General features: G+C 46.9%; 1 protein-coding gene across 4 annotated transcripts in view; it reads left to right on the top strand.

Moving 5' to 3' along the window:
* The window catches only part of TP63 (tumor protein p63), a 130,210-nt gene that overhangs the window by 66,517 nt on the left and 37,623 nt on the right, over positions 1–26,070 (top strand). For all 4 annotated transcript variants that reach the window (XM_054982854.1, XM_054982853.1, XM_054982852.1 and 1 more), the window contains exons 3-4: positions 22,603–22,789; positions 25,699–25,814. In XM_054982854.1, the coding sequence (XP_054838829.1) occupies positions 22,603–22,789; positions 25,699–25,814 (303 nt within the window). The remainder of the gene's footprint in view (positions 1–22,602; positions 22,790–25,698; positions 25,815–26,070) is intronic.

Here is a 26,070-nt window from a genome sequence, read left to right as displayed (position 1 = left end):
GGAATGTTCCCAAACATTCCAGCTTCTGGCTGGGGAAAAGGAGGCATTAGCAATAGCGTGTTAAGTACACAGTTCTGCGAGAGAGACGAGAGGTCCATTCTCTAGGCTCTTGCAGGATGTAAGAATAAAAAGAAGGGTTAATGGAGAAGGAGGAACGGAAAGTATGTTGTGAAAGCAATGGTCTGAGGTTTTATGAATCTGGATAGGGAAAAGACTCTGGAGGGAAAGTAGCAAAGAAAAGAGTAGGATCTGGTGGAGGATCCCAATACAACCCTATGCAAGTATTCAAGGCTCTATGGGGAAAATGTGGCAGAGGATGGGTGGAAAGGGGGCAGGAGAGCGCGGCATATGAGTGCCTAAAGGTGGGGGTGGCTGATTGGCAAGAAAGAAATGGGGCAGACTTGGGGGCAAGAAGCTAAGCAGACATTTGAGGCCGCTGATTGGCGGTGGTGGGAGGCATTAATGTGTTGCAGATGAGCAGGCAGCTCTGCGCAGAGGGACACTGTTGGCACAAAGCCTGAGAACCATCCTGCTTCATGCAGGTTGCAACACCCCGGGTGCTGCTGCTTTTGATTTCCTTGTGCGCTGTAACTCGTTTGCATCCAAGCTTCCCTCCCCTAATTAGTTAGCCCTTTCATTTTTAAATTTAAGAGAGGAGGCCATGCCACCTGCACATCAGAGGTTTTGTCCCTGTGCGGTGCTACTGCGCTTGGGGCCACACTCAGAATGCAGGGCCTGGGGCTGAACGGTACCTCTTATGACCCAGAGATGAGAAAATGTGAAGGGTTCCAGGGCAGTAAGCTTAGGCTGAAAGAAGTCTGGAGACCTGGGGGTTTTTTTGGTTCAGAGTGCGAGTTTATCCACACAATTTTGTGCTGTCTGCAGACTGACACATTGACTTTGACTGTGGCTGATTCCGCATACGTTGGATAATGCACTTTCAATGCACTTTATCAATCGTTTGAGGTGGAGTTTTTGTTCCGCACACAAAAAAATCCGTTCCAAATGATCTATAAAGAGGATTGGAAGTGCATTATCCAACATGTGCGGAATCAGCCTGTGTGCTTAAAGTGCCCTCAAGTCGCAGCTAACTTATGGCAATCTGATAGGGTTTTCAAGGCAAGAGACGAACAGAGGTGGGTTGTCATTACCTGCCTTGGCCTAGTGACCTTGGGCTTCTTTGGTGGCTTCCCATCCAAGCCCTAACCAGGAGGGCCAACCTTGCTTAGCTTCCGAGATCTGATGGGATCCGGCTAACCTGGGCCATCCAGGTGAGGAAAACAGTGATTGAGCCTGGAAAAACAAAAGTACATGTTCTTCTGATATATATCTGAAGAAAGTTTCAGGTAGGTAGCTGTGTTGATCTGTAGTAGAAAAAGCAAGATTTGGGCCCAGTAGCGTCTTAAAGACCAACTAGATTTTTCAAGAGTCAAAGCTTTCTTTGTCAGACTCTCTAAAGCTCATATTGTCTATAGAAGTAAGCATAACTCACAAAAGCTCATGTAGAAACAAATGTTGTTAGTCTCAAAGGTGCCACTGGACTCTTGTTTTATTTTGCTACAGTAAACTAACACAGCTACCCCCTTGCAATCATGCAAGCAAGAGAAACCATTTAGGTTTCAGAGACGGGAGAAAACAATTGTCTCAGTATACAGTGTTGGCAGCGGAAACATTAGGTAGGTTGTTTAGGATGCTCTGTTGAAATCTAGGTATGTGCATTTTAAAAATGGGATTTATTGGTGATGACAAAGAACGTGCGCTCAGGCAGGAGTAGGATAAAGAAGTAGGATTAATTCTCTGCTGCATATGTGCGCATAGGGGGTGAATCTGTAGCATATGGTGATTGATACGTCAGAAATGCATTCTGGCTGACCCAGCCCCAAGCAACTAATGTGCAGCACCTACTGGTATATGCACGATGCATTGAACGTATATTTGAGCCCCCTTGCAGCTAAAATCCCTTCTGCAGGGGCCAACTTTGCTGGTTCAGTTCCCGTAGCGCAGCATTTTTTTCCTGACCATCTGCACCCGATTTGCTGCTATGACTAGTAACTCCGGCTACTTTGCGGCTTTTCCACAGCTTTCCTGAGAGCACTTATACCCCGACTTTTAAAAAAAAAATCCATTTCCCATCTGCTGTTTCCCATCTGCACACTCTTTAGTCCGTCTTTTAGCATTCTGCCCTCTTCTGCCCCCCTCTCACCCTCCGCCAGCCCACTTCATTGTGATTGGCCACTGTTGTCTATCCAGCCACTCCCTCCCCCTCCTTTCCATTCCTTCCCCCTCCCCTCTTTCCATTTTCCTTTCCACTTGTTTTTTATAAATCCAGAGTAGGATCGATGTACTGATGGGTTGAGAAGGAGAAATCCAGGAAAGAAATTGATCCAGCTTTCCGGTGATGCCTCAATTCCTCACGTGGGCAAAAAAAAAAAGGAAAGGCCTGGAGCTGTGATGTCACTGGTGACGGCATCAGTGACGAAAGCGCCAGCACTCATCAATCTCAACACATTTTTTTAATTTAAGAATTTTATTTAAAGAAAAGAAAATAGAATAAAGTAAGTGCATAGTATAAAAGTGATACATATTCTAAATTAAACAACAATTTGAGAGTTATACATCTTATACAACCAATAAGTATGTAAACGATACATTTGTAAAAGTCTTGGGAATAAAACAAGCAGTACCTTTAAATTTCTTTAAGCTCATAAGGTAATTATTACATATCTCAACACGTTTTGACACCGTGCAGACTAAAAAGAACTGACCAAACATGAGAGGTGCAAAAGGGCCCAGCCAAGCCGATTCCGTGCCTTTTGGCTTGGCTTCTGGGATAGTGAGGAATTACGTCCCCTGTGCAGAAGGGGCTTAAATTTCTAACTGGAACTGGGTGGGAATGCCAATGTCTCCACTTGCCCGTACATACCCCCGTTGTCATTTGGGGTGCAGTGAGCACTGATTCTCCTATGTGCCAGCTGTGCTCTCCCCTCAGCCCCTCTTTGTGCCCCCTCCAAGTGTTTGATCCTCTTTGGCCCATATGTGGGCTGTGTTAGGGTTGTGGTTTCGATTATGATTCTGTGACTTGGAACAAAGGGTTTAAACTGCGCAAAGGAAGGTCCCGGCTGGATGTTAGGAAAAACTTCATGCTAAGAGTTCAGCTGCGGAATCGGCTGCCTGGGGAATGTGGTGGGTTCCCCCTCATTGGCTGTCTTCAAGGAGTGGTTGGAGGAATCCTTGTTGGGGATGCTTTAAGCTATTTCTGCATTGAGCAGGGGGTTGGACTAGATGGTCTTTAAGGTCCCTTCCAACTCTACCATTCGATGTGGCGCAGCCTGCCCAAGGAGGACAGGAGGGTGCCGTCTCTGTCAGTTTGGAGGAAGAGACGTGAGACAGAAGGCATTTCAGTCATGTTTTTAGGGCATAGGGGCATGAATGTTGATGAGGGCTCTCTGTGTGGCCCGGATGGGCAGTGACTGTGTTGTGGTGGTTTCATCGCTGGTGTGTGTATAACTGATGTCTTTTAGGCTTTTTAATAAGCTGTCTGGGGCCTTCTGGGGGAGAAGCAGAGCCTAAATAGTCTGAATGAATAAATGAGGCCTGAGCCTGCTTGCGGGGAGGGCGGAATATAAATACGATAAAATAAAAAAATAAAATAAATAAACCACAAAAGGAATAAGATGCCAGCTCTTTTCTGCCTGATTTAAAGATGAAGACAAAGAGTGAAGCAGCAGGTCAAGTAGCCAAAAGTGGCTTGGCACAGGCCCCACTTCATCTAGTTACCCCCTCCAGCATTTCACAAAATGGGGAGTCCAGGTTTCTTTGGGGCAAGACATGCCCGTTCAACTCGCATGAAGCAGTTCAGTGCCTAGAGGTGCATGTTGCGTGCCTTTGGACAGGTCGCTTTTTCAACCCAAATTTTGCCATCCGTTAAGACTAGAGTACGTTGGGCTTTTAAATTGGTAGTACAACATTGAATTGAATACTTCCAGGAAGCACTGGGCTAAAACTACATGCACAAAGGTACCGACTGGATATTAGGGAAAACTTTTTCACGGTCAGAGTAGTTCTAAAGCGGAATCAGCTGCCTAGGGAGGTGGTGAGCTCCCCTTCACTGGCAGTTTTCAAGAGATGCAGAGAAGTTAGCCGTGTTAGTCTGTGGTAGCAAAATCAAAAAGAGTCCAGTAGCACCTTTAAGACTAACCAATTTTATTTTAGCATAAGCTTTCGAGAATCAAGTTCTCTTCTTCAGATGACTGATACAGAGACTGTATCAGGCATCTGAAGAAGAGAACTTGATTCTCGAAAGCTTATGCTAAAATAAAATTGGTTAGTCTTAAAGGTGCTACTGGACTCTTTTTGAGTTTTCAAGAGGAGGCTGGATGAATCCTTGTCAGAGATGCTTTAGGCTGATCCTGCACTGGGCAGGGGGTTGGACTAGATGGTCTGTATGGCCCCTTCCAACTCTGTGATTCTATGACCCCACAGAGATTTACAGCGAGTTCAGGAGAGAGTTCTTTTAGCTTGCGTCCCAGATGCTGGCATGCAAAGTCAAACCTGGGTACACGGGCAAATGGCATGGATCTTACATGCAAATCCTGATCCCAGAACGCCACTGAATTGCCCATCAGCTTTGGGCTGGGCACCAAAATGCAGGAGCAGAAATCCCAAGAAATTCTTGCTTCTGGTTCTTTGCCCTTCTTTCTAAGACCCAGTGGAAAGTTTTTTTGCACTTCCCTTGAAGTTCAGATGTGCCAGTGACAATTCTGCAAGCTTCTCTCAGCGGCTGCTCCAGTAGACCGCGGTGGTAGCCACGGCTGAGAAAGAGGGAGATGGTCTTTGAATGGGCTGCTATAGAAATTTGCACATTCTTTGGGCTTTGATGTGATACGACGGCTGACCTGGAAGCAAGTCAAGGGCCGCAGCGTCTTTGGCATTGGGTGGAGTTGGTAGGAAGCCTTCCGAGCAGTCCAAGTTCCGCCTTGGATCCACAAGTCCTGAAAAGCTATGTACTTGTGGGAAAGTGCAAAGAACGTGCCCACTTTTTTCACTACTTTTTCATACTTTTTCACTACTTTTTTCATACTTTCATACCACTTTTTTCATACTTTGTAAACCGCACTGAGTGGGCACTGTTGTCTTGAAGGGCGGTATATAAATCGAATGTTGTTGTTGTTACCCCGCCCCCAAACCGTACCACATATTTGTGACAAACGTGAGTGGAGAGAGCCCCCAAGGGTGCCTTCTCTGGTTGAACTTCACGAGCAACCAAACTCCTAGCTACGTAAAGTCCTGGCGTAATGGACTTTGAGGCCTCAAACTCCCAGCTAGTACTTGGCAGTGCCTTCTCTTGTTGCAGTCGACAGAAATAAGGTTGGGAGCATTTGGCTACCTGAGGACCAACTGTTTGTGGGTGGGTCCAGATGAAGCGGGTGAAGGTCACCAACGGGCCCAGCGGCTTCAGGCCTTCCTTGGCTCCCCCTCCCTCATGGACGTTCTCGCTGAATAGGGGAGCTCACAAAAGCTCCTACCCTGGAAATCTAATGGGTCTTTAAGGTGCTACTGGACCCCAGTCTTGCTCTTCCCCTACAGACGAACATGGCTACCCATTTGAAACGCGCTGTCAGAAAGCTTTGTTACCCCCAAATTGCAGGACGTGAGGGGAGATTTTTATAACAACATTCAATTTATATACCGCCCTTCAGGATGACTTAACACCCACTCAGAGCGGTTTACAAAGTACGTCATTATTATCCCCACAACAAAACACCCTGTGAGGTGGGTGGGGCTGAGAGAGCTCTGAGAGAGCTGTGACTGACTCAAGGTCACCCAGCTGGCTTCAAGTGGAAGAGTGGGGAATCAAACCCGGCTCTCCTGCTGCTCTTAACCACGACACCCTTCCTGCCCGGAGTTGAGTGGTATATGGGATTCTCCCCTACTGTTATGTCCTAACAACCCCGTGAGGGAGGCTGCGGAAGTATCTGTCCCAAGGTCTCTCAATTTCATGTCAGAGTGAGGATTTTTACTGGCTTGATTTATGTTGCTTATGGGCCACCATTCTCTCTCAGACTCAAGTTTCCCAGTGAGAATCAATACAGTCAGCAAGATGGGATAGCCGATAAACAACGTACGAGAATTAGGATGCGCTGACTTGGATAGCCCAGGTGAGCCTGATCTCATCAGATCTCAGAAGCTAAGCAGGGTCAAATCCTGGTTAATGTTTGGATGGGAGGCCTGCAAGGAACTCTGGGGTTGCTACACAGACACGGGCAATGGCCGACCACCTCCGTCTGTCTCTTGCCTTGAAAACCATAAGTCGGCTGCGATTTGATGGCATCTTACACAGGATTAGGATTGCAGAAATCTGAAACAGCTGAAATGAAGCATTAAGTATTAGCATGACATGTTAAATGATGCAGCAAACGTAGTGCTGGTAGTGGTGGTGGTAATACATACAGGGTAGTACATACAGCAACAAATAGTTTGTACTGTACGCAGTAGTATAGCCCACAGTCCCTTTCCCTTCATGAAATAATATTTTTGAACCATTTTATAACAGTACAGCCCTATTTCCTTTGTAAAAAAAAAAAAAAGCCCTGCTGAATGATTCAGTCTTGCATAGTTTGCAAAATGACAGATGCATGGAAGCCTTCATAGAATCCATAGGGTTGGAAGGGACCTCCAGGGTCATCTAGTCCAACCGCAAGGACAAAAAAGGCGGGGTTGGGGGGGAAACCCCACAAACTCAACCCATACAAGGAGGGGAACACACACACACACATATATATAGATATATATAGATATAGATATATCGATAGATATATATATAGATATAGATATAGATATATTAGAGAGTATTTATTATAGATGTGCACCAATATAGATTAAAAACAAGTTTAAAACATAAGGCCTGAATGGCAGGCTACATATATATACACTCTAAAACTTGCTAAAACATCTCAAGATACAGATGATGGTACAGTGCAATGACCAACACAAATAGACCAAGGTACAGTACAAAACTGACCAGACATGTTTCGGCCCTAAGGCCTTCCTCAGTGGTCAATTGTGAACAATTTATGATCAAACACACCCACACATATAGAAACCAATCATGCAATGCTCCTGGTGTTTTATCTAGAGCTGTAACAAAAGGGGAGGGGGAATTTTTCAATATAATATAGTCCATTATCAAGTGCTAGAACTTCCTACTGGATTTGTGTTGGTCGTTGCACTGTACCAACATCTGTATTTTGACATGTTTTAGCAAGTTTTAGTATGTATATGTAGCCTGCCATTCAGGCCTTATGTTTTAAACTTGTTTTTAATCTATATTGGTGCACATCTATTTTATGTATATGTATATGTATATGTATATGTATATGTATATGTATATGTATACACACGCACACACATATATATAGGTATATATATATTATAGGTATATATATATATTAGAGAGCATTTATTATAGATGTGCACCAATATAGATTAAAAACAAGTGTGTGTATATATATATATATATAGATATAGGGCCAAGCTACACATGACGAATGACACTTTAACAGCAAGTGTATTTCTCCCTGTTCACTTGCCCTCCACTCAATCCACTAGATAGATAGATAGATAGATAGATAGATAGATAGATAGATAGATAGATAGATAGATAGATAGATAGATAGATAGATAGATAGATAGATAGATAGATAGATATAGATATAGATATAGATATAGATATAGATATAGATATAGATATAGATATAGATATAGATATAGATATAGATATAGGTTGTTACTTAACCCCTCTATTTTGTTCCTCATCTAGTCCAACCCCCTGTACAGTGCAGGAAATTCACAGCTACCTCCCCTCCCCACACACCCAGTGCCCCCTGCTCCATGCCCAGAAGATGGCAAAACACCCCCGGGATCCCCAGCCAAACTGGCCTGGGGAAAATTGCTTCCTGGCCTCATTGGGCAAGCCATTCCACACGAGGGGGGGCGGGGGCTACAACAGAGGATGCATGTATCGAGGCAGTTGTTGATCGTGCCCATTTGCAAGGTGGCTCCTGCAGGGGCTAGTCCCGCACTCTGACCACTATGCAGCACTGCCCCTGAAGGCTTTCCAGCAAGCTCCCATCTGTGGCAAGACCTGAACTGGGACTTCTCCACCTACTGCTTCACAGGCCCCGTGATGTGCCAGTGCACAAATTAGGTTGCTCTTCGATTGAACCCGCCGTGGTTTGCACCTAACGCCTGCCCCGGCCAAGCTGTCTGTGGGCTCTCGGTCGCTGGTCCAGGGCTTCTCTGGAGATTGAAGAGGTCTGTCCACCTGCCAGCCTTTCGTGCCTTTCGGTGCTCACCCACTCACCTGTCAGAGGGCTTGTTTTGCTAACATGTGCAATGGGAAAGGAGCCCGCAGCTGGGAAGGAAAGATTTCAACAGAACTAGTCCTAGAATCTGGCCATAGCAGCTCAAGAGGAAGTCTGTGCCTTTCCGTGGAAGCCGCTTGCCGTGACTTGTCCTTAGGTCCCAGCAGCCCCAAGGGAAGCCCGGAAGGGCCTTTGGGCTAAAGGGATAGAGAGGTGACCCCCCCCCCCCAGCTCATGCACCTCTTCCCCTTTGGGAGCTGCAGAAGTCTAAGCGGGACTGGTGTTCAAAACCTTCCTTGCTTTAGGGCCCCCCCCCCCCCGCCTATTCCTTGCCCCAGTCGGGAGTACATTTGGGTTTCTTCTTCCACAATCAAAGCCAAGAAGGCTGGAAGTGGCTGCCTGGCTTGCCTTGCGTGCGCGGCAGATGAATTGGGCCAGAGGAAGGGAGAGCATGATGCTACTTGCCGAGTGCGCTCGGAGACAAGACCAGAGGCGCCGAGCGGTGCTAGAGAGCCGTTGTGTGCCTGGTTGGGACTTGCCTCTCCCACGGTAGCCTGCAGGGCTGGTGAGGAAATGGGGTGAAGCTGCCAGTGGCTCTGAAGCGCAACCTGACGGGACCTGCCCGCCTCTTACGTTTGGGGCTGGAAGTGTGGGGCGGGGGAGGGGGGATGTGTTTGAAGTCAGCAGGAAATTTACTGGCTTGAAATAGCGCAATTGGTGGCCACGGACGGATGCTGCCCTGAGAGCTCTCCGTCCGGTCCGGGAGCTGAGAATCTGCTAAGCACCTCCACTTCCCCGATTGTTTCAGGTCCTTGAGTAGTTTTATTGTCCTTGAGGGTCTCTGTTGCTTTTCATGTATTACGATTTTTAGGTGAGTGATCCCCCCCATTTCATAACACGGAGGGATAGAAACATGATTTTTTTTAAAAAGTGAAGGCTGAGTTCTTGCGAATCATTTAAACATCTTGCGAATCGTTTAAACATCCATTTGGGTTGAAAAAAATTATACCATGACGGCCGGTTGTAGGTAGCTGCATTGGTCCAAAGCAAAATAAAAAAGAAAGTAATGCTTTTTTATTTGGACCAACCAAAAGAATACAGTGGAAAAGAGCCACAGTCCAGTAGCACCTATAAGACTAACAAAATTAGTGGTAGGGTGTGAGCTTTTGTGAGTCACAGCTCACTTCTTCAGATAAGCTGTGACACAACCGGATGGGACTTGCCCTCCTCTTACGTTTGGGGCCAGAAAGGGGGGTGGGGGGGATGTGTTTGAAGTCAGCAGGAAATTTACTGGCTTGAAATAGTGCAATTGGTGGCCACATCAGGCTGCATGTTGGGGGAAGAGGTTTCAAGACCTGGTCTTTATGGCCTCTGTAAGCCTCCTGTGTAGACTACTGAACACGAGTTGTGAACGTAAAACGATGCTAGTTGGAGCTGCTGTCATGAGCAGAAATGGCTCCTCCCCTCGGAAACAGAAAAACCAGCAGTTGATCAAAACATCTTCCTGACACCAGATGGAACTCGGGAGTCCTTCAGAAGCCTAATGACAGAGGAGTAACGGGATTAGAGTAACCGTGAAGAAATTGTTCAATGCAGACACAAAAACATGATGTCATGGTTCAAACAGAGTAGTTTAACCTCCGGAACTCATTGCTGCAGGATAAGAAGAGGAGGCGATAAACTGACAACAAGAATATCTCTCTGGCCAGCTACTGTGCATGCGTGCAGGAAGATTATGTGTTCAGAGAGCCAGCAAGTCTCTGTCAATCAGTTCTTGAGAACTGCTGGCGGGGGGGGGGAATGGAGACATACATCCTCCTTTCCTCGGACCTTCCCTGAGGTGCCTTGCTTATAATTGATGTGAGAGTCACCTTGTGAATGACTGGAGCTTTTACGACTGCAGGTGGCGTGGTGGAATGCTTCTCCAGAAACACTTTTCCTGTGCATGGACAAATTAGTGTATTGCAGGGAGAAGCTCTAGTTTGGCCTCATCCCCAACCTCCTAGATTTCAGTGGGCATGGATTTTTTTTTTAATTATTCCCCGTGAGCCTCCCTGCCTGCAGTCCAGCTTCAGTGGGGCTGCCTCGTAGGTGAGAAATGGGGCTGCTATCAGAATGCTGACCTCGGTGGACCCTTTTTTCTTCGCCGCCGCTGCTGACTCTTCTTCTTAGGCCTAATCTGAATTCGCGTCTTTGCACTCTCACAGCATCACATTTAAACTGGGCAGCCATTGAGTTACCAACCTCCAGGTGGGTCCTGAAGATTTCCCCAAATTATAACTGATCTCCAAATGACAGTTTCCCTGAATGACTGCTTTTGAGGGTGGACTCTGTAGCATTATGCCCGTATGAGGTCCCTCCGCAAACCCCTTCCTTCCCATACTCTGCCCCGGAATCTCCAGAAATTTCCCAAACTGGACTTGGCAACTGTAGCTTCCAGCCGTGCTGCATAGCTTCTTTGCAGGTGTAGCTGCCCAATTTGAACAAGACATCATGTGAGTGCAAATCTCAGTGCAAAATCAAGCCGTGCGTTCCTAATTCGACCCTCCCGTTGCCTCCTTTTCCCCCTGTTTCGTTTTTCTTTCCCTTGCCTTTTTTGAGTGATGAGCCAAATGGAAGTTGCAGTTAGTAAAAAAAAAAAAAAAAAATCCAGCCGCTGGAAGGGCCAGACAGGAGATGTGGTGTCGTGCATGGGGAGAAACTTCAGAGGGAAAGATTCCAAGGAAGAATTATCCCACATGCTCTCTGAATTGGCACCTGGAGGCTATGCGTCTCTACCCTGCTTGGCCGCTTCCTTGGACCTGCCCTGACCTCAGAGGGGCCTGCGAGGATTGCCGAGGAGCTGCCCTCTTCTTCCAGTCCACCTGTAGGAGCCGTGCCCCTGCCCTGGGGGGACGCAGGAAGGCAGGTGACACATTCCTCCACATATCGGCTGCTTGTGGCGTGCGCACCGTAAAAGTTTCCCCTTCCCAGTCCACCGCATGGAGCTTCCCCACCCCCAGCTCCCCTCTTGCGGTTTGTGGCAGCACGGCTCTTGCCCCCCCCCCCAGCATGCCTGATGTCAACATCTGTGGGCGCGGCCTGGAGAGGAATGCGCCGCTCCCAGCTCTCGCTCAGGTAATTAATCCCCACAACTGACAGGTGGCAACAGGCGGCCTTTGGCTCAGGCTCTCCGTCGAGCTCCAAGGAAGGATTTTCATAGCTCATCCTGCCTGGTTCGGGGCCATTTCTGGCAAGGAGACGGAGTCTGGGGAAAAGAGGGGGAGCAAGCTGACTGCAGATTCCCAAAATTGTTTGGCGGGGAGTGAAAGAAGCTTCTAACCCGACGTCTGTAGGCCAAAGATCTGGCGTGTGTCAGTTCTTATTATGGACAACTGTTGTGACTATCTTCCGTGTCTCCAGAAACTGCACGGCTGCTTCCCCAGCCATCTTGTCTTCAGAAAGTGGTCCATCTTTACTGTGTTTAAATTAATGTTTGAGTCCAGTATCACCTTCAAGACCAACAAAATTTTCCACACTTAAAAGCTTCCAAAATAGTAAAGAGTCCAGTAGCACCTTTAAGACTAACCAACTTTATTGTGGCATAGGCTTTCAATAACCACAGCTCTCTTTGTTTGGGGGGGGCAATCAGTGGGAGGGCTTCTAGTGTCCCTTCCCCACTGGCAGACCTCCTGAGGACACCTGGTTTTTGGCCGCTGTGTGACATGGAGTGTTGGACTGGATGGGCCATTGGCCTGATCCAACATGGCTTCTCTTATGTTCATCAAATGCATCGTCAGCTTTCGAGAACCACAGCTCTCTTCGTCGGATGCATCATCAGCTTTCAGGAACCACAGCTCTTGAAAGCTGATGAGGCATCTGATGAAGACAGCTGTGGTTCTTGAAATTTATGCTACAATAAAGTTGGTTAGTCTTAAAGGTGCTACTGGACTCTTTACTATTTTGCGACTACAGACTACCACGGCTAACTCCTCTGGATTTAAAAATTTCCGTGAGCCAAAAGCTCACCGTCATTGGTATCTGACAAAGTGCGCTTGGGCTTGAGTGGACTCAATTTTTTTGTGTGTGCTGCTACAGACTGAAACAGCTACCCACCTGACAATTAATTTTCATACCAATTCTTAGACAACTTTTTTTTTTAAAGTTCTTCCCTCCTGTTGATGGGCCTTTTTTTCCTTTTGCTCTGCAACTGATGGTTTCTTTAAAAGCTGCCCAAATACTTCCTTGGGAGTTCTCAAAACAGCCACAGAAGAACCGAGCAGAAAAGATGTCCAGAAGCTCCGTCAAGACCTTCAGGGAATGCTTGGGTGGGAGGGGGACTTGACATGCTAAGGGCTTCCATGTTGGAAGCTCAGCTAAAGCCCGGGGAGGGCGGCTGGTCTGCTTGGGGTGAGGTCAGTCATGGGTTAAGACTTGTTTTCTTGGTGTCGGCCCAAATTTCTGCACCCAATGAGATCCTCTTTCCATAAAGGCTAGCACAGTCACCAACCCCACCACTGACTTCCTTCTTGGATGGTCTTTTTCATGGGTTTTGCTGATGAATCACATTTCGGTGGGGTTGGTGATTGCAATAGCCTTTATGGAAAGAGGCTTACGCTACCTTTTCGCACCCTGCTTAAGGTGTCTTACAGCAGTGCTGTCCGAATAAATCCACATCGAAGGTTTCCAACACGGTTATGAAAAAGCAATGTAGAACACAGAAGTTGTCCTTACTGTCCTGGGCCCTTCGCACGAAAAGCATCGCATGAAAAACGCGGAAGATAGCGTCTTCTCGCGAGAGTTTTGTGCAACATCGCGCAAAACTCTTGCGAGAAGACGCTATCTTCCGCGTTTTCGCACGTTTCGCAACGTTACGAAAGCAGGTTAGTAGTGTAAAAAGGGCCCTGGTTTTAAGTATCAGGTCTCGCGCACTTGCTTGATTGCCGAGAAGATCGGCAATTTGCAAAGGCCTGAAAATATATAAAGCAGTTTCATGGGCCATCCTGAAGCTTTACAAACAACTTCTGGTAGACGCTCCCAGGAAAGGCGAGCAGCAAAAAGAGACCAGCTCCGATGTTGCAATCCAAGAGATGGGACAGACAGAGGGTCTGAATAGATGCTACGCTACATGCAAGCTGGGTTCCCCCCAACCCAGCTTGCGTTTAAGGTGTGACCTGACACGACCCTTAAAATAGCATTATGTGTGGATGAATGTGAACCAGCTCCCAAGGGTGTGAGCACAGAAGGGGCAGAATCCTCATTTCCTCTCACCCACATGATCTCATATGCAGAGAAAGGGTATGAGTGGAGGGCTGTTGGCGTTACTGCTGGTTCCACATGTCTCCTGGGTCCTGGCATGTTCTTAATTTATACTTGGGTCCTTCCTTGGGTTGCAAACCTCCAAGTGGTGGCTGGAGATCTCCCAGAATTACAGCTGATCTCCAGGCCATAGAGATCAGCTTCCCCTGGAAAAAATAGTAAAGAGTCCAGTAGCACCTTTCAGACAAAGAGACCTGTGGTTCTCGAAAGCTTATGCTGCAATAAAGTTGGTTAGCCTTAAAGGAGCTACTGGACTCTTTGCTATTTTACAACTACAGACTAACACAGCTAACTCCTCTGGATCTACGACCCTGGAGAAAATGGTTGCTCTGGAAGGCGGACTCTCTGACTCTTCCCTTCCCAAAACCATGCCCTATCCAGGCTCCACCCTCCCAAATCTCCAGAGATTTCCCAGGCTGGAGCTGCAACCTTGTCCTTACTGGGACATGTAGAGTAGCATTGCCAACCCTGGGATGAGAAATCCCTGGAGATTTGGGGATGGATGGTGGGGGAGGGCAGGGTTTGGAAAAGGGACGCATCTTTGCCATAGAGTTCACCCTCCGAAGCAGCTGTTTTCTCCAGGAGCTCTGGTCTTTGTAGTCTGGGTTCACTTGTAATTCTGGGAGGTCTCCAGACTCCACCTGGTGGTTGGCAGCCCCTGTGTACTGTTCCTTTTGTGTGTCTGTTTTGGTTGCAAGTTCCTTGGGACAGAGAGGACTCATTTTATTGATAGTGCTCTGCAAATGGTGTGTAACTCCCCGAGAGTTGTTAATACCACTCTCATTATTTGCTTTAAGGACAACACGTGGATGGGAAGCCATGGATAATTGGAAAGGAGAAAATGTTCCTTGAACATTCATCTTTTCAATAAATAAACCTGGCACTGAGGTAGGGTTGTCTTAGGGGTTTTTTTAAAAAAATTTTTTAGAAAATTGTAATGTCGCCTCTCCAGGAGGCTCCAAAGTGGCTTACAAAATAAAAACAATATAATATGAAAGGGTATCAATTAAAATCCAGCAAAACCCACATTCCAGTTGTGTCTTTGTATTCCAAAATTGACAGCGCTCAGAGAACCGAGAAGAAGATTTTGTAAAGAGTCTTCCTTTAAAAAATGTCGTACGTGTGGACTTTGAAAAACTTTTGATGCACCTTAAGGAGAAGGTGGGTCAATGGAAGGGACTGGCTGGTTGAGAAATCAGGCAGGTGTGAGCTGATGCTGGCTGGCAAGAGGTGTGCACGAGAGGAGGCTGAATTACCAACCGGGGTGCCAAGAGTATGTAATATGGTCTGTCGATCTGGGCAGGTGGTGTGGGCAGGGCGACGGGCACAGCATTGCTGCTCCCCCCCATCCCATCTTGTTCTTGTAAACCATATTATTATTGAAGTTCTGGAGTCCTATTCTCTGCAGTCTCCCTGAAGACTGCCTATTTGGGCCTGCTGCAGAGTACTTGAATGCCAAAGAGAAAACGCAGAGGAATTTCTTAGTCCCTTCTGTTTCCAAGACTGGTGGGCTTGGGTAGCTGGATTGGAGTCCAGTGGCACCTTAGACACCAGCAAGATTTTAAGGGTGTGAGCATTCGAGAGTCACAGCTCCCTTCTTCAGATAGGAATACATGTTCGTCTGCAGTAGAACAGCAGTATTCGAGTCCAGTGGCACCTTAGACGCCAGCAAGATTTTCAGGGTGTGAGCATTCGAGAGTCACAGCTCCCTTCTTCAGATAGGAATACATGTTCGTCTGCAGTAGAACAGCAGTATTCGAGTCCAGTGGCACCTTAGACGCCAGCAAGATTTTCAGGGTGTGAGCATTCGAGAGTCCCTTCTTCAGCTACAGGGCCCTTATTGGTTTCTAAGGTGCTACTGGACTCAAATCCTGCTGTTCTACTGCAGACTAGCATGGCTACCTTCCTGAAACTGTCTTCTTGGCTTGGGTAGCAGCATTCCTGGTGCAGCTGAAACACCACCACCACCACCACCACCTCGTCCGCCCCAAGAAATCCTCCCAGCCTGCTCCTCTGGGCTGGGCTGCTTTAGTGAACTCCTGTTCCTATTAACCACTGAATCATACTTGGCAGCGACCGAACGGGCCAATGGTGCACCCTTCCGCTCCACCCTTTCTCTTCCTGCCTGCATGGTCCAGATCTCACGCTGCGTTTAGGAGGGGGAGCAATTGGTAGCTGTAGGCAAGTCAGGCTGCTGGCGGGCATCTGAAAGTGCCCTGGAGTGAATGGCTGGAATAGGAAAATAGTAGAGTCCAGTAGCACCTTTAAGACTAACCAACTTTATTTTAGCGTAAGCTTTTGAGAATCACAGCTCTCTTTGTCAGATGCCTCTGATGAAGAAGCTGACAAAGAGAGCTGTGGTTCTCGAAAGCTTACGCTACAACAAGGCTGGTTAGTCTTAAAGGTGCTACTGGACTCTGCTATTTTGCAACTATAGACTAACACAGCTAACTTCTCTGGATCTATGACAACCCCCTTCTTGACTGTCCAACAGAAGGTCCTTACAGAAACTCTTACAGGATGACTCAGCTCAACCCCACCCCTCCTGAGTAGATACAAATGACCTGCCAACACCTTTTCCACACTGTGACACTGAGAGATCTCTGTCTTTTGGTGCTACACCTCTGAAGATGCCAGCCACAGCTGCTGGCGAAACGTCAGGAACTACAATGCCAAGACCACGGCAATACAGCCCGGAAAACCCACAACAACCATCGTTCTGCGGCCGTGAAAGCCTTCGACAATACATAGAAGGTCCTTAGATGGACTCTGGCTTCTCCATGGGAGGGGCTGCAGCTCAGTGGTAGAGCATCTCTAGTCCCTTTTGTTGCAGAGGTGTGCCTTTCTGCTTATATCTCCACAGCGAAAGGGGCTAGAGATTTCCTTCTTAAAAAAACGAAAGCTGGGAATTCAGACAGCCTGATACACAGATTGTTGTAAGTAACGATGTTCAATTGCCAATGTAAAAACAATGTTTAAAAAACTCATGAGCGGGAAATGTCTGCTTAGTGGGCCAGAGGAGGAAAATCTGAACTTCCCCTCCCGCATGGCAGCCATCCAGACCATGTTGTGATCTTTCCCAGAATTGCACAGCAAAGCAGTTTTGGGAAAGATCAGAGAAAAGCCAGGGAAATCCTGGGAGGTGCATGAATGCACCACAAAGCTGTGGGGAAGCAGGGGAAGAAACCTGTTTCCCGTCCGCATTGAATAACCAATTTGGAAAATGCCACATTCACGCTCATCTCTTCCATGTTACGCATTAATGAATTTGAAAAAACTAACAAACACACGCCTGGCCTCTCTATTGCTGAAATGGCTTAGAATTAAATCTTTACTGAAAAAAACTGAAAAAAAATATAGTCCTTGTGATTCTGTTTGATTCTATCGGGTTTGTGGTGGTACCCCATGGTACAAATGTCCGTGAAGGTTAGCCAAGCTTCATTAATGTTCTTGACTGCAGATCTTTCAACGGCGAGATCTGAAATTCTGGCCACCATATCAGAAATCTACTTTTTCCCACAAGTGTGTTGTGAAGAACATGGAGATTTTCAAAACCTTAATTTAAAATGATGTACATCAAAATACTTTGTTTTGTCTAAAACCCTGTGAGCTGTATAGACGCACCTGTTAATAAATGAAATGGAACGGTATGTCAAAGCCGTAAAGAAGTGTCATGTTCAAGATGGGCTTCCGAATTCTGGGCTGCGACCTTCAGAGTCGGAAGCTTTGGCCTGTGCTAAACTCTGCCATCCCTGCAAAGAGAAGCCACAACCCCGCCAGCTGTTTTCATCTGGATAATGTCAGGCCCTCTTGTGTACATATTAAACTGGGACCATTGGGATGAAGGTCCAGTTTTAAAGTTGAAAGCCTTTTTTCCCTCAAAATACTTGATGCACAATCTGTGTGTGTGTGTGTGTGAGAGAGAGAGAGAGAGAGAGAGAGAATGAAGAGCCACAGTCCAGTAGCACCTATAAGATTAACAAAATTTGTGGTAGGGTATGAGCTTTCATGGGCCACAGCTCACTTCTTCAGATACCATGAGCTGTGACTCATGAAAGCTCATACCTTATCACACATTTTGTAAGTCTTGTTAGTCTCTTGACATAAAAACCCTGCCAGGTGTCGCCATAAGTCAACAATGACTTCAGGGCAGGGTTTCATTCATTCATAGGTGCTACTGGTCTTGGATCTATCTCCATTTTCCCTCCCACCCTTTTGGAAGTACATCAACAAAAAAGCCCTTGTGGTTATGGTTGCCAGTTCCAGGTTGTGAAATTCCAGGAGATTTGGGTGATGAATCCTGGAGAGGGGGGAGGGGAGGGACCTCAGCTGGTTATAATGCCATAAGAGCCCACCCTCCCAAGCAGCCATGTTCTCCAGGGGAACTGGTCTCTGTGGCCTGGAGATCCGTTGTAATTCCGGGAGAACTCCAGCCACCACCTGGAGGCTGGCAACCCTATACCAGTTCCAAAGCAACTGGTATTCAGAGAACCTGTTAACCAAGTTCTTTTAACCCCCTTAAAATCCCCAGTTCCAGGTTGCAATGGTACGGCCCTGGCCACGTGAATGCAAATTCCAGTGGCAATGGGGGGAAGAGAGCCTTCAGATATTCACTGTTGGGAACAAGATACTGGGTTGGGGGTCCCGAATGCCCTTTCCCCGTGTGCTTTCCTTAGCTGGCTCTGCCAGCTTTTCAGTTCCACAGAGCTCCACAGTCTTGGAGTTTTATGAGCCGCATTCTCTTCAGTGCAGAGAGCTGTCTAATGAGAATTTTTAAAAGAAGACGATTCTTCAAGGAGAGCCTTTTTCAAGCAACGTGCTGTTTGCTTTGAGTGTCGCAATTTGGCGTTCTCTCTGTTTTTTCAAATGGCCTGGCACGCTCCGGTTTCCGCAGGCTGTGTAAATCCTTTGTCTGCATAATCCGTAGCCTGCAGGCATGAAAAAGAAAAGATTGCACAATCTGACATTGTCACTTTGTAAAGAGGGTTTTAGAAATCTGCACAGTCCTGTGTACTGTGATGACCTAAAATCTCTGGGGCACTGGGGGGTGGGTGGGAAGGTGCGTGTTGCGGGGAGGGGAGGCCGCCTTTTTAGAGAAGGGACAGAGGAGGTGGTAATTCTTTCAATAGTTATTTATTTATTTTAATATTCTGTTCTTTTCATTTCCCTGATCTGTGGTTTCTCGCCCGTTCCACCCACCCGGCTCTTTCTCCCTCTTGAATATCCACCCCTAATCCCTTCGAGTGCCACGTTACCACCCACCTCCCTCACTTTTCTGCCAAGCTCTCGTTGTCCGGACAGGATGTGATGGGCAAATTTGCTTCAGTAACATGTGCGTTCCTGCAGCTCCATTGTGTGAGCAATTGGTCTCGAGCCCAGGAGCAGAGCGCTTACGGGCCACTGTCGAGCCAACAGGCAACGTGTGTGCTTTCTTTTCTTTTGAAAGGGCTCTCTTCCTCGGGGAGGCTTGGTTCCATGAAGCCTGTCCTGGCTAGCCGTGCCTTATGACCAGGACGGTTGAGTCCAACTGCAGGAAAAGACTTTGATCCAGATCTTAGCGTTAAACTCTTTCTTCCTATTTTTAACAAGTTTCTACTCCTTTTGGAGTTTGAAAACATGTGAGAAATAACTAGGTTAGTAAGGCAGGGGTGGCCGACCACTTCAGCCTGCAGGACTGGATTCTCGTGACCCCTCCTTACATGCCCAGGGTAAGGCCGATTGCCCCCTTGGGGTCAGGAAGCAATTTTCCCCAGGCCAGTTTGGCCGGGGATCCTGACGGTGTTTTGCCATCTTCTGGCCATGGAGCAGGGGTCACTGGGGAGGGGGGGTAATTGTGAATTCCCTAGGAAGACCCTTCCAACCATATGATTCTATAATTCTATGCAAAATCAAAAAGAGTCCGGCAGCACCTTTAAGACCAACCAACATTATTGTAGCATAAGCTTTCAAGAATCACAGTTCTCTTCGTCAGATGCATGGAGGGCAAGAAGAAACTGGTCAGATATATAGGTGGAGAGGGGAGGGAGGAGTAGATGCAAACAGTAGCTTCTGATCTACTCCCCCCTCCCCTCTTTACCTATATATCTGACCAGTTTCTTCTTGCCCTCCATGCATCTGACGAAGAGAACTGTGATTCTCGAAAGCTTATGCTACAATAAAGTTGGTTAGTCTTAAAGGTGCTACTGGACTCTTTTTGATTCTGCTACTACAGACTAACATGGCTGACTCCTCTGCATCTATAATTCTATGATTCTCCTTTTCATTGGCCAGAAAATGTCTTTGCCCAGTTTCAGAAAGTTTGGCCAGTGCAGAATGAGTCACTGGCAGGCCCAAAGGGGGGTTCAGGGAGCTACACTTCCGTTCCCTCTGCATCCATGGGTGGCTCTGCCATTACACTTGTCCGGAGTCGGCGCACGGTCTTGGATGGCGATCTAAGGAGAGAACCTTTATCCCAATGTGCCCACTGGCTAAAAAAAAGGATCCAAGCAGGGCCCCTTTCTTCAGTTCCACTCCTCCAAGTGGGATGTATTGGAGAGGGGGGGGCAGATGCAGCCTCATCCTAGAAGCCAGAAGTGTAGCTGAACACATTTGCCAAAACTCAGGGCAGAGCTCCAGGCCCCCACCACATATCTGTCCCTATGACTGGAACTGGAAGATGCAGAACAAGTGATGCTAATGAGCAGAGCAGACCAACGTTGTTTGTGGTGGTGTGATATATGCAGGTTGCAGCGTTCCAAAGGCATTCGGGATCTCTCTTGAAAGCAGTCGCATTTGCAAAGCCCTGCTTCTACCAGTGTGCCAAGGGGCAAACTCTGATGAGCAAACTTCAAAATGCTTGGTCCTGTCTCTTCCAAACCCCTAGACAGCTGAGCCCCCACCCCATAGATCGCACCCCATAGATTGCTTTTCTTGTGTATGTTTACACTCCCCTGAAATTCATCACTGACTCTGCAGTAACAACACCACGTAGATCAGCAAGAGTGTGAAGAGCAGGCAGAATATGTGGTTGGTCCCCCCCCCCGAGAACTCCTTTCTACTGTAGATTCTCCAAAGTCCATATTCAGTCACTGTCCTATGGCAAGACCCACCTGTTTGGCCTGGCTTTGAGGATGCAATCAGAACAGGGAGGGGAGATCCCAAGGACGAGGAATCGTCTGTCTTGCTGACCCTCGCGGCTTTTCTTGAATGATGAGTATGGTGCCAATCTCCTTAGAGTCTAACCAGTACGCTTCCAGGGGCAGGTGGGCTTTTGTCTAGTCACTGTTGGGAGTCGAAGTGCAGAATTGCAATATAATTCAGCATGGCAAATTACACGAGCAGGTGGAGGCTGTGACACAGTGAGGGAGGGGAGGTGTGGTTGCTTGTGTTAAAAAAGTGAGACATCAGGTAAAAACATCCCATGGCTCATATATCACCAAACAGTATCAAGACTAAAAGAAGTATATCCAGAGGAGTTAGCCATGTTAGTCTGTAGTCGCAAAATAGTAAAGAGTCCCGTAGCACCTTTAAGACTAACCAACTTTATTGTAGCATAAGCTTTCGAGAACCACAGCTCTCTTCATCAGATGCATCTGTCGAAGAGAGCTGTGGCTCTCGAAAGCTGACGATGCATCTGACGAAGAGAGCTGTGGCTCTTGAAAGCTTATGTTACAATAAAGTTGGTTAGTCTTAAAGGTGCCACTGGACTCTTTACTGTAAGACTAAAAGAACAAATTCTTAAAGAAGGCGGTAGGTTGAGAGAAAAAACAGAATCTGAACTGTTAATATCTGGAGATTTTAAACATCTCCTAAGGAAAATCTGCAAAGTTTTATCACAATACAACAGAGAAACGGAGCAAGTCAAAACCTGTATGATAAAATGGGTGGAAAATTTTGGAGAAACTATTTCGATGAACCTATGGGAAGATCTGTGGACGAAGGGCATAAAATTTACAGGCTGTCAGTTACAAAGAGAGAATTGGTATAAAATGTTCTTTGGATGGTACACTACCCCCAAAGACATTGCGAGAGTTAGTAAGGATTATAGTGGACACTGTTGGAAATGTCAAAGCACAGATGCAACGTTTTACCATATGTGGTGGTCCTGTAAGAGAATGCGAAAATACTGGATGAAGATACATGAAGAGATGTAGAAGATTCTCAAATTCAGATTGGAGCAAAATCCAAAAAATATGCTCCTAAACATTCTACCAACTAAGGCTAGAAAAGAACGGGGAGACCTTTTCCGTTACATGGTGACAGCAGCGAGAGTGCTAAATGCAGCACAATGGAAAACAGACACATGTCCTGATGTGTCAGAGTGGAGAGATAAGATTTCTGAACACACATCAATGGTCAAATTAACTACTTACCTACACAATAAATAGCCAAATTTTTGGGGAAATGGAAGGATTTCTTTGACTACTTAGGCAGAAACTAACATTAATTAAGGTAACTTAGGATAAAGTTAAGAAGATAAAACATAGGGAAATGACCAATCAAAAAGTTGATATAGTGTATATACAAGTATAAATAACCAAAGAGGGGGAAGGAGAGCCATTATATACTTACGTTCAGTCATGGCAAATTTTGAGTGTATTTTTGTATTAGTTGAATGTAATTTTAAAACAGTGCTTGTGTAAGTCTTAAACTAATTCCAAATGTACTGTTTATATGTTTGTATGAGTCTCAATTCAATTGTAATGTCGTGGTTGCATAATCTTTTGTTATGCACTTTCTATTTTCATTTCTTTTAAATAAAACTTCTATTTTTAAAAAAAGTGAGACACTGACTGAAGTTCTATCTGTGTTTTGTGTGCGAGGAGTGAGAGACTGAAATGCTACACAATATTGGGAATCCTGGTTGCGCTCCACACCTCCCAGCCAAAGGTCTAGGGTTCATCTCAAGGGCTCCTTCCCTTTGCAGCAGTTCTTTGATGCGGCATTTCTTCTTTTTCCATAGTACTCAACCGAACTAAAGAAGTTGTACTGCCAGATCGCCAAGACGTGCCCCATCCAGATCAAGGTGATGACCCCCCCACCTCAGGGTGCTGTCATCCGGGCCATGCCGGTGTACAAAAAAGCCGAGCACGTCACCGAAGTGGTGAAACGGTGCCCCAATCACGAGCTCAGCCGTGAGTTCAACGAGGGTAAGTGTTCGGCCCAAGTGTTTTGGTTTTTGGTGTGTGTTGAGTTCCTCTGCTGGAGTCAAGGGAGGAGGGGCTGATGGAGCTGGCGATCTGAAAAACTGCCCTGTGGTTTTTGTGTTGGATTTTGTGTGCCTTGACATTCCTCGGATGTCATGGCAAACTGTGTCTTAGGACTATTCCAGCAAGCCCAGAAGCAGCTGTAGCCGCGGTTGAACAAACATGCCTTGTGAGTAACAGTCTAGTTAGTTATGCTTTTATTGTTGCCTGCACACTGGCAAACTGTGGTTTATACTTTCCCTGTTATTCAGCGATCCAGAGGAGTTAGCTGTGTTAGTCTGTAGTTGCAAAATAATAAAGAGTCCAGTAGCACCTTTAAGACTAACCAACTTTATTGTAGCATAAACATTCGAGAGCCACAGCTCTCTTTGTCTGACAGCGTCAGCTTTTGAGAATCACAGGTCTCTTTGTCAGATGCATCTGATGAAGAGCGCTGAGGTTGTCCAAAGCTGACGATGCATCTGACAAAAAGACCTGTGGTTCTCGAAAGCTGACGATGCATCTGACGAAGAGAGCTGTGGTTTTCAAAAGCTGATGCTACAATAAAGTTGGTTAGTCTTAAAGGTGCTACTGGACTCTTCCCTGGTATTCAGGATTCCAAACTGGTCTTAAACTCCTGGAATCCTTGGAACCTGAGAGCAGCCATGCTACACCAGACGAACTAGCGGCCTAGTTAAGCATCCTGTTCCACACAGCGGCCAACCAATTGTCCCCAGAAGGCCTGCAAGCCTGACAGTTAAAGCCTCCCCCTACTCCTGCCCCCCTCCAGGCACTGGCATTCAGAGAGAGAGAGTGCCTCTGAACATGAAAGTTCCATTTTGTTGCCGTGGCTGTGAGCCACGGGCCTGTCTTCCATGCACTTTTACAACCACCTAAAGTCGCAGCAATTCCTATATCCTCTGGCAATGAGTTCCGCAGGCTAATTGCTGGTTTACAGGGACAGCACAAAGCATAGCTTGGATGCAGTGGCAGACTTGTGGTTTGCTGCAACGGCAGAAGGAACTAATTCTCTCCCTCTGAGAGGGACTCTTTCAGTGATCATTTACACTGCAGCAGAGCTGGGCTTCTCTTTACTCCTGAACTGTGTCTTTAGGCCTCGGTCTATAGAATTTGAATTACTGGCCTTTTTTGGCATTTCAGGAGCTTGGAAGATGTGCTGAAAACTCAGAGAAATCCCTGAGAAATTTGCAAGCTGCTGATGTTCCCTGCTCAGGGACCTTGCCCGCAATAAACAGGCAGTCCAAAATCATTCTTTGTGGGTGTGAGCTGCTGCAATTTCTGCACACTGCTCTTGATCCTCCTAAAGCACGTTGAGCAGTAACCCGCAAACTACACAATTTGAGCAGGTGATGAAGGATTAGGAGCACCTGTTCACAGTAAGCACACGGTGTCCCACCGTGGAACAAAAAACGAGCAAGCCATGCTGTGCCGGGCTGCGTGGAACAGTCGTCAGTCAAGGCAGCATTTTGCTTGCTCTGTTTTCAAAAGTGTTCCCATACGAAGGGGATTACACCAGTTTACAAGGCTCAGCATTGCTGCCTGGTGATCATTTTTAAAACCGATACTTGCTGTCTCAGTGCGGGATGTTTAATCTTGCAACTTGAGGCGGAAGCTGTTCTGCTCTTTTCTGAGCAGAAGTTCAAGCGTTTGTATCTCGCGGTTCTAAATAAGCCGCTTGGAACGCGAGCCCCGTAACCGGCCTCGTCCAGGCAAGCTTGGATATGCTCGGAAGCTGGGCACAAGCGGCTGCCTCTGTTTCGGCTTAAGCAGAGGGGAAAATCTTCAGCTCGGCCTCTCAATTTTTTTTTTCTGAATCAAGATGTAATTTTCACATCCTCGGAGCAATGCCCTAAAGGAAAATATCTTCGTTGTCATATGTGCTAGAGCTGAACCGGAAGAGAAATTTTAAGGAATGCTGGCAGCGCCCAGAATTTTTTGGAAAGGTGCATGGCAGGGTGTGTACCCCCTCGTTCACACACCACACTGGCATTGCTTCCTTCTCTGCACACCAGATTGGCTGCTTGCTCTAATGCCATTTTTTAAAAGTTGTGCACTTGCATAGAAACTCTTGGGATTGCAAGCGATGTGGATGAGGAGGGCAAGCCAATCTTAGGGGCAGTAGGAGAGCTTGGCACACCTGCAGTGATGCGCCTGCCAAAATCCGACTGGCGAATGCCAGCTTCGTTGTAGGCCAAACCAGAGTTGATGCTGGAAGAGATCGGTCAGCGTGGTTAGGATTGCCAGAATTTGGGAGTTCAAATCCCCGTTGGACTGTGAAACAAATCAGGTTTCCTTTAGGCAGTCATAGATCCAGAGGAGTTAGCCGTGTTCGTCTGTAGTTGCAAAATAGTAAAGAGTTCAGTAGCACCTTTAAGACTAACCAACTTTATTGTAGCATAAGCCTTCGACAGCCACAGCTCTCTTCGTCAGATGCATCATCAGCTTTCAAGAACCACAGCTCTCTTCGTCAGATGCATCGTCAGCTTGCGAGAACCACAGCTCTCTTTGTCAGATGTATCGTCAACTTTCGAAAACCTCAGCTCCCGTTAGATGCATCTGATAAAGAGAACTGCGCTTCTCAAAAACTGACGATGCATCTGATGAAGAGAGTTGTGGTTGTCAAAAGCTTATGCTATAATAAAGTGGGTTAGTCTTAAAAGTGCTACTGGACTCTTTACTATTTTTCATACAGTTGCTCTCTTTCAGCCTGACAAAGAGGGTGGTGAGGGAATGGGGGGAAGGAAAAACGTTATATGCTGCCCTGGACTGCCTCTTGGAGGAAGTTGAAGATACAAAGGGACTATGTAGACTTAGTACAAAAGACCAATTCCCTTCCTCTTGTGCTTCTGCAGGCCAAATAGCTCCTCCTAGTCACCTGATCAGAGTTGAAGGAAACAGCCACGCCCAGTACGTGGAGGACCCCATCACTGGCAGACAGAGCGTCCTTGTGCCCTACGAACCACCACAGGTGACTTGGCAAATGGAGTCTCTTGAGCGGCGCCCTCTCTGGGTCTTGCTTCAGTGGGATGGGATGCTTGGGATAAGAAGCTGTTCTACCCGGCTGGCTGGGCGTGCAGCAACCGAACACGCCTGCTCGGTGCATAGCCTGAGAAGGGAGGATTCCAAAATGGGGTCGTGCAGGATTCTGTCTCAAGAGAAGGAGGGGAGAGACGTTGCTGTGGCAGGCTCTGGTCTGTGAGCTGTCCCTTCCTGGCCAGGGCCCC

Source organism: Eublepharis macularius, chromosome 6 (assembly GCF_028583425.1).
Source record: "Eublepharis macularius isolate TG4126 chromosome 6, MPM_Emac_v1.0, whole genome shotgun sequence".
Lineage (NCBI taxonomy): Eukaryota > Metazoa > Chordata > Lepidosauria > Squamata > Eublepharidae > Eublepharis > Eublepharis macularius.
The sequence above is the reverse complement of the archived record's forward strand: the minus strand, read 5'-3'. Positions and strand labels throughout refer to the sequence as shown.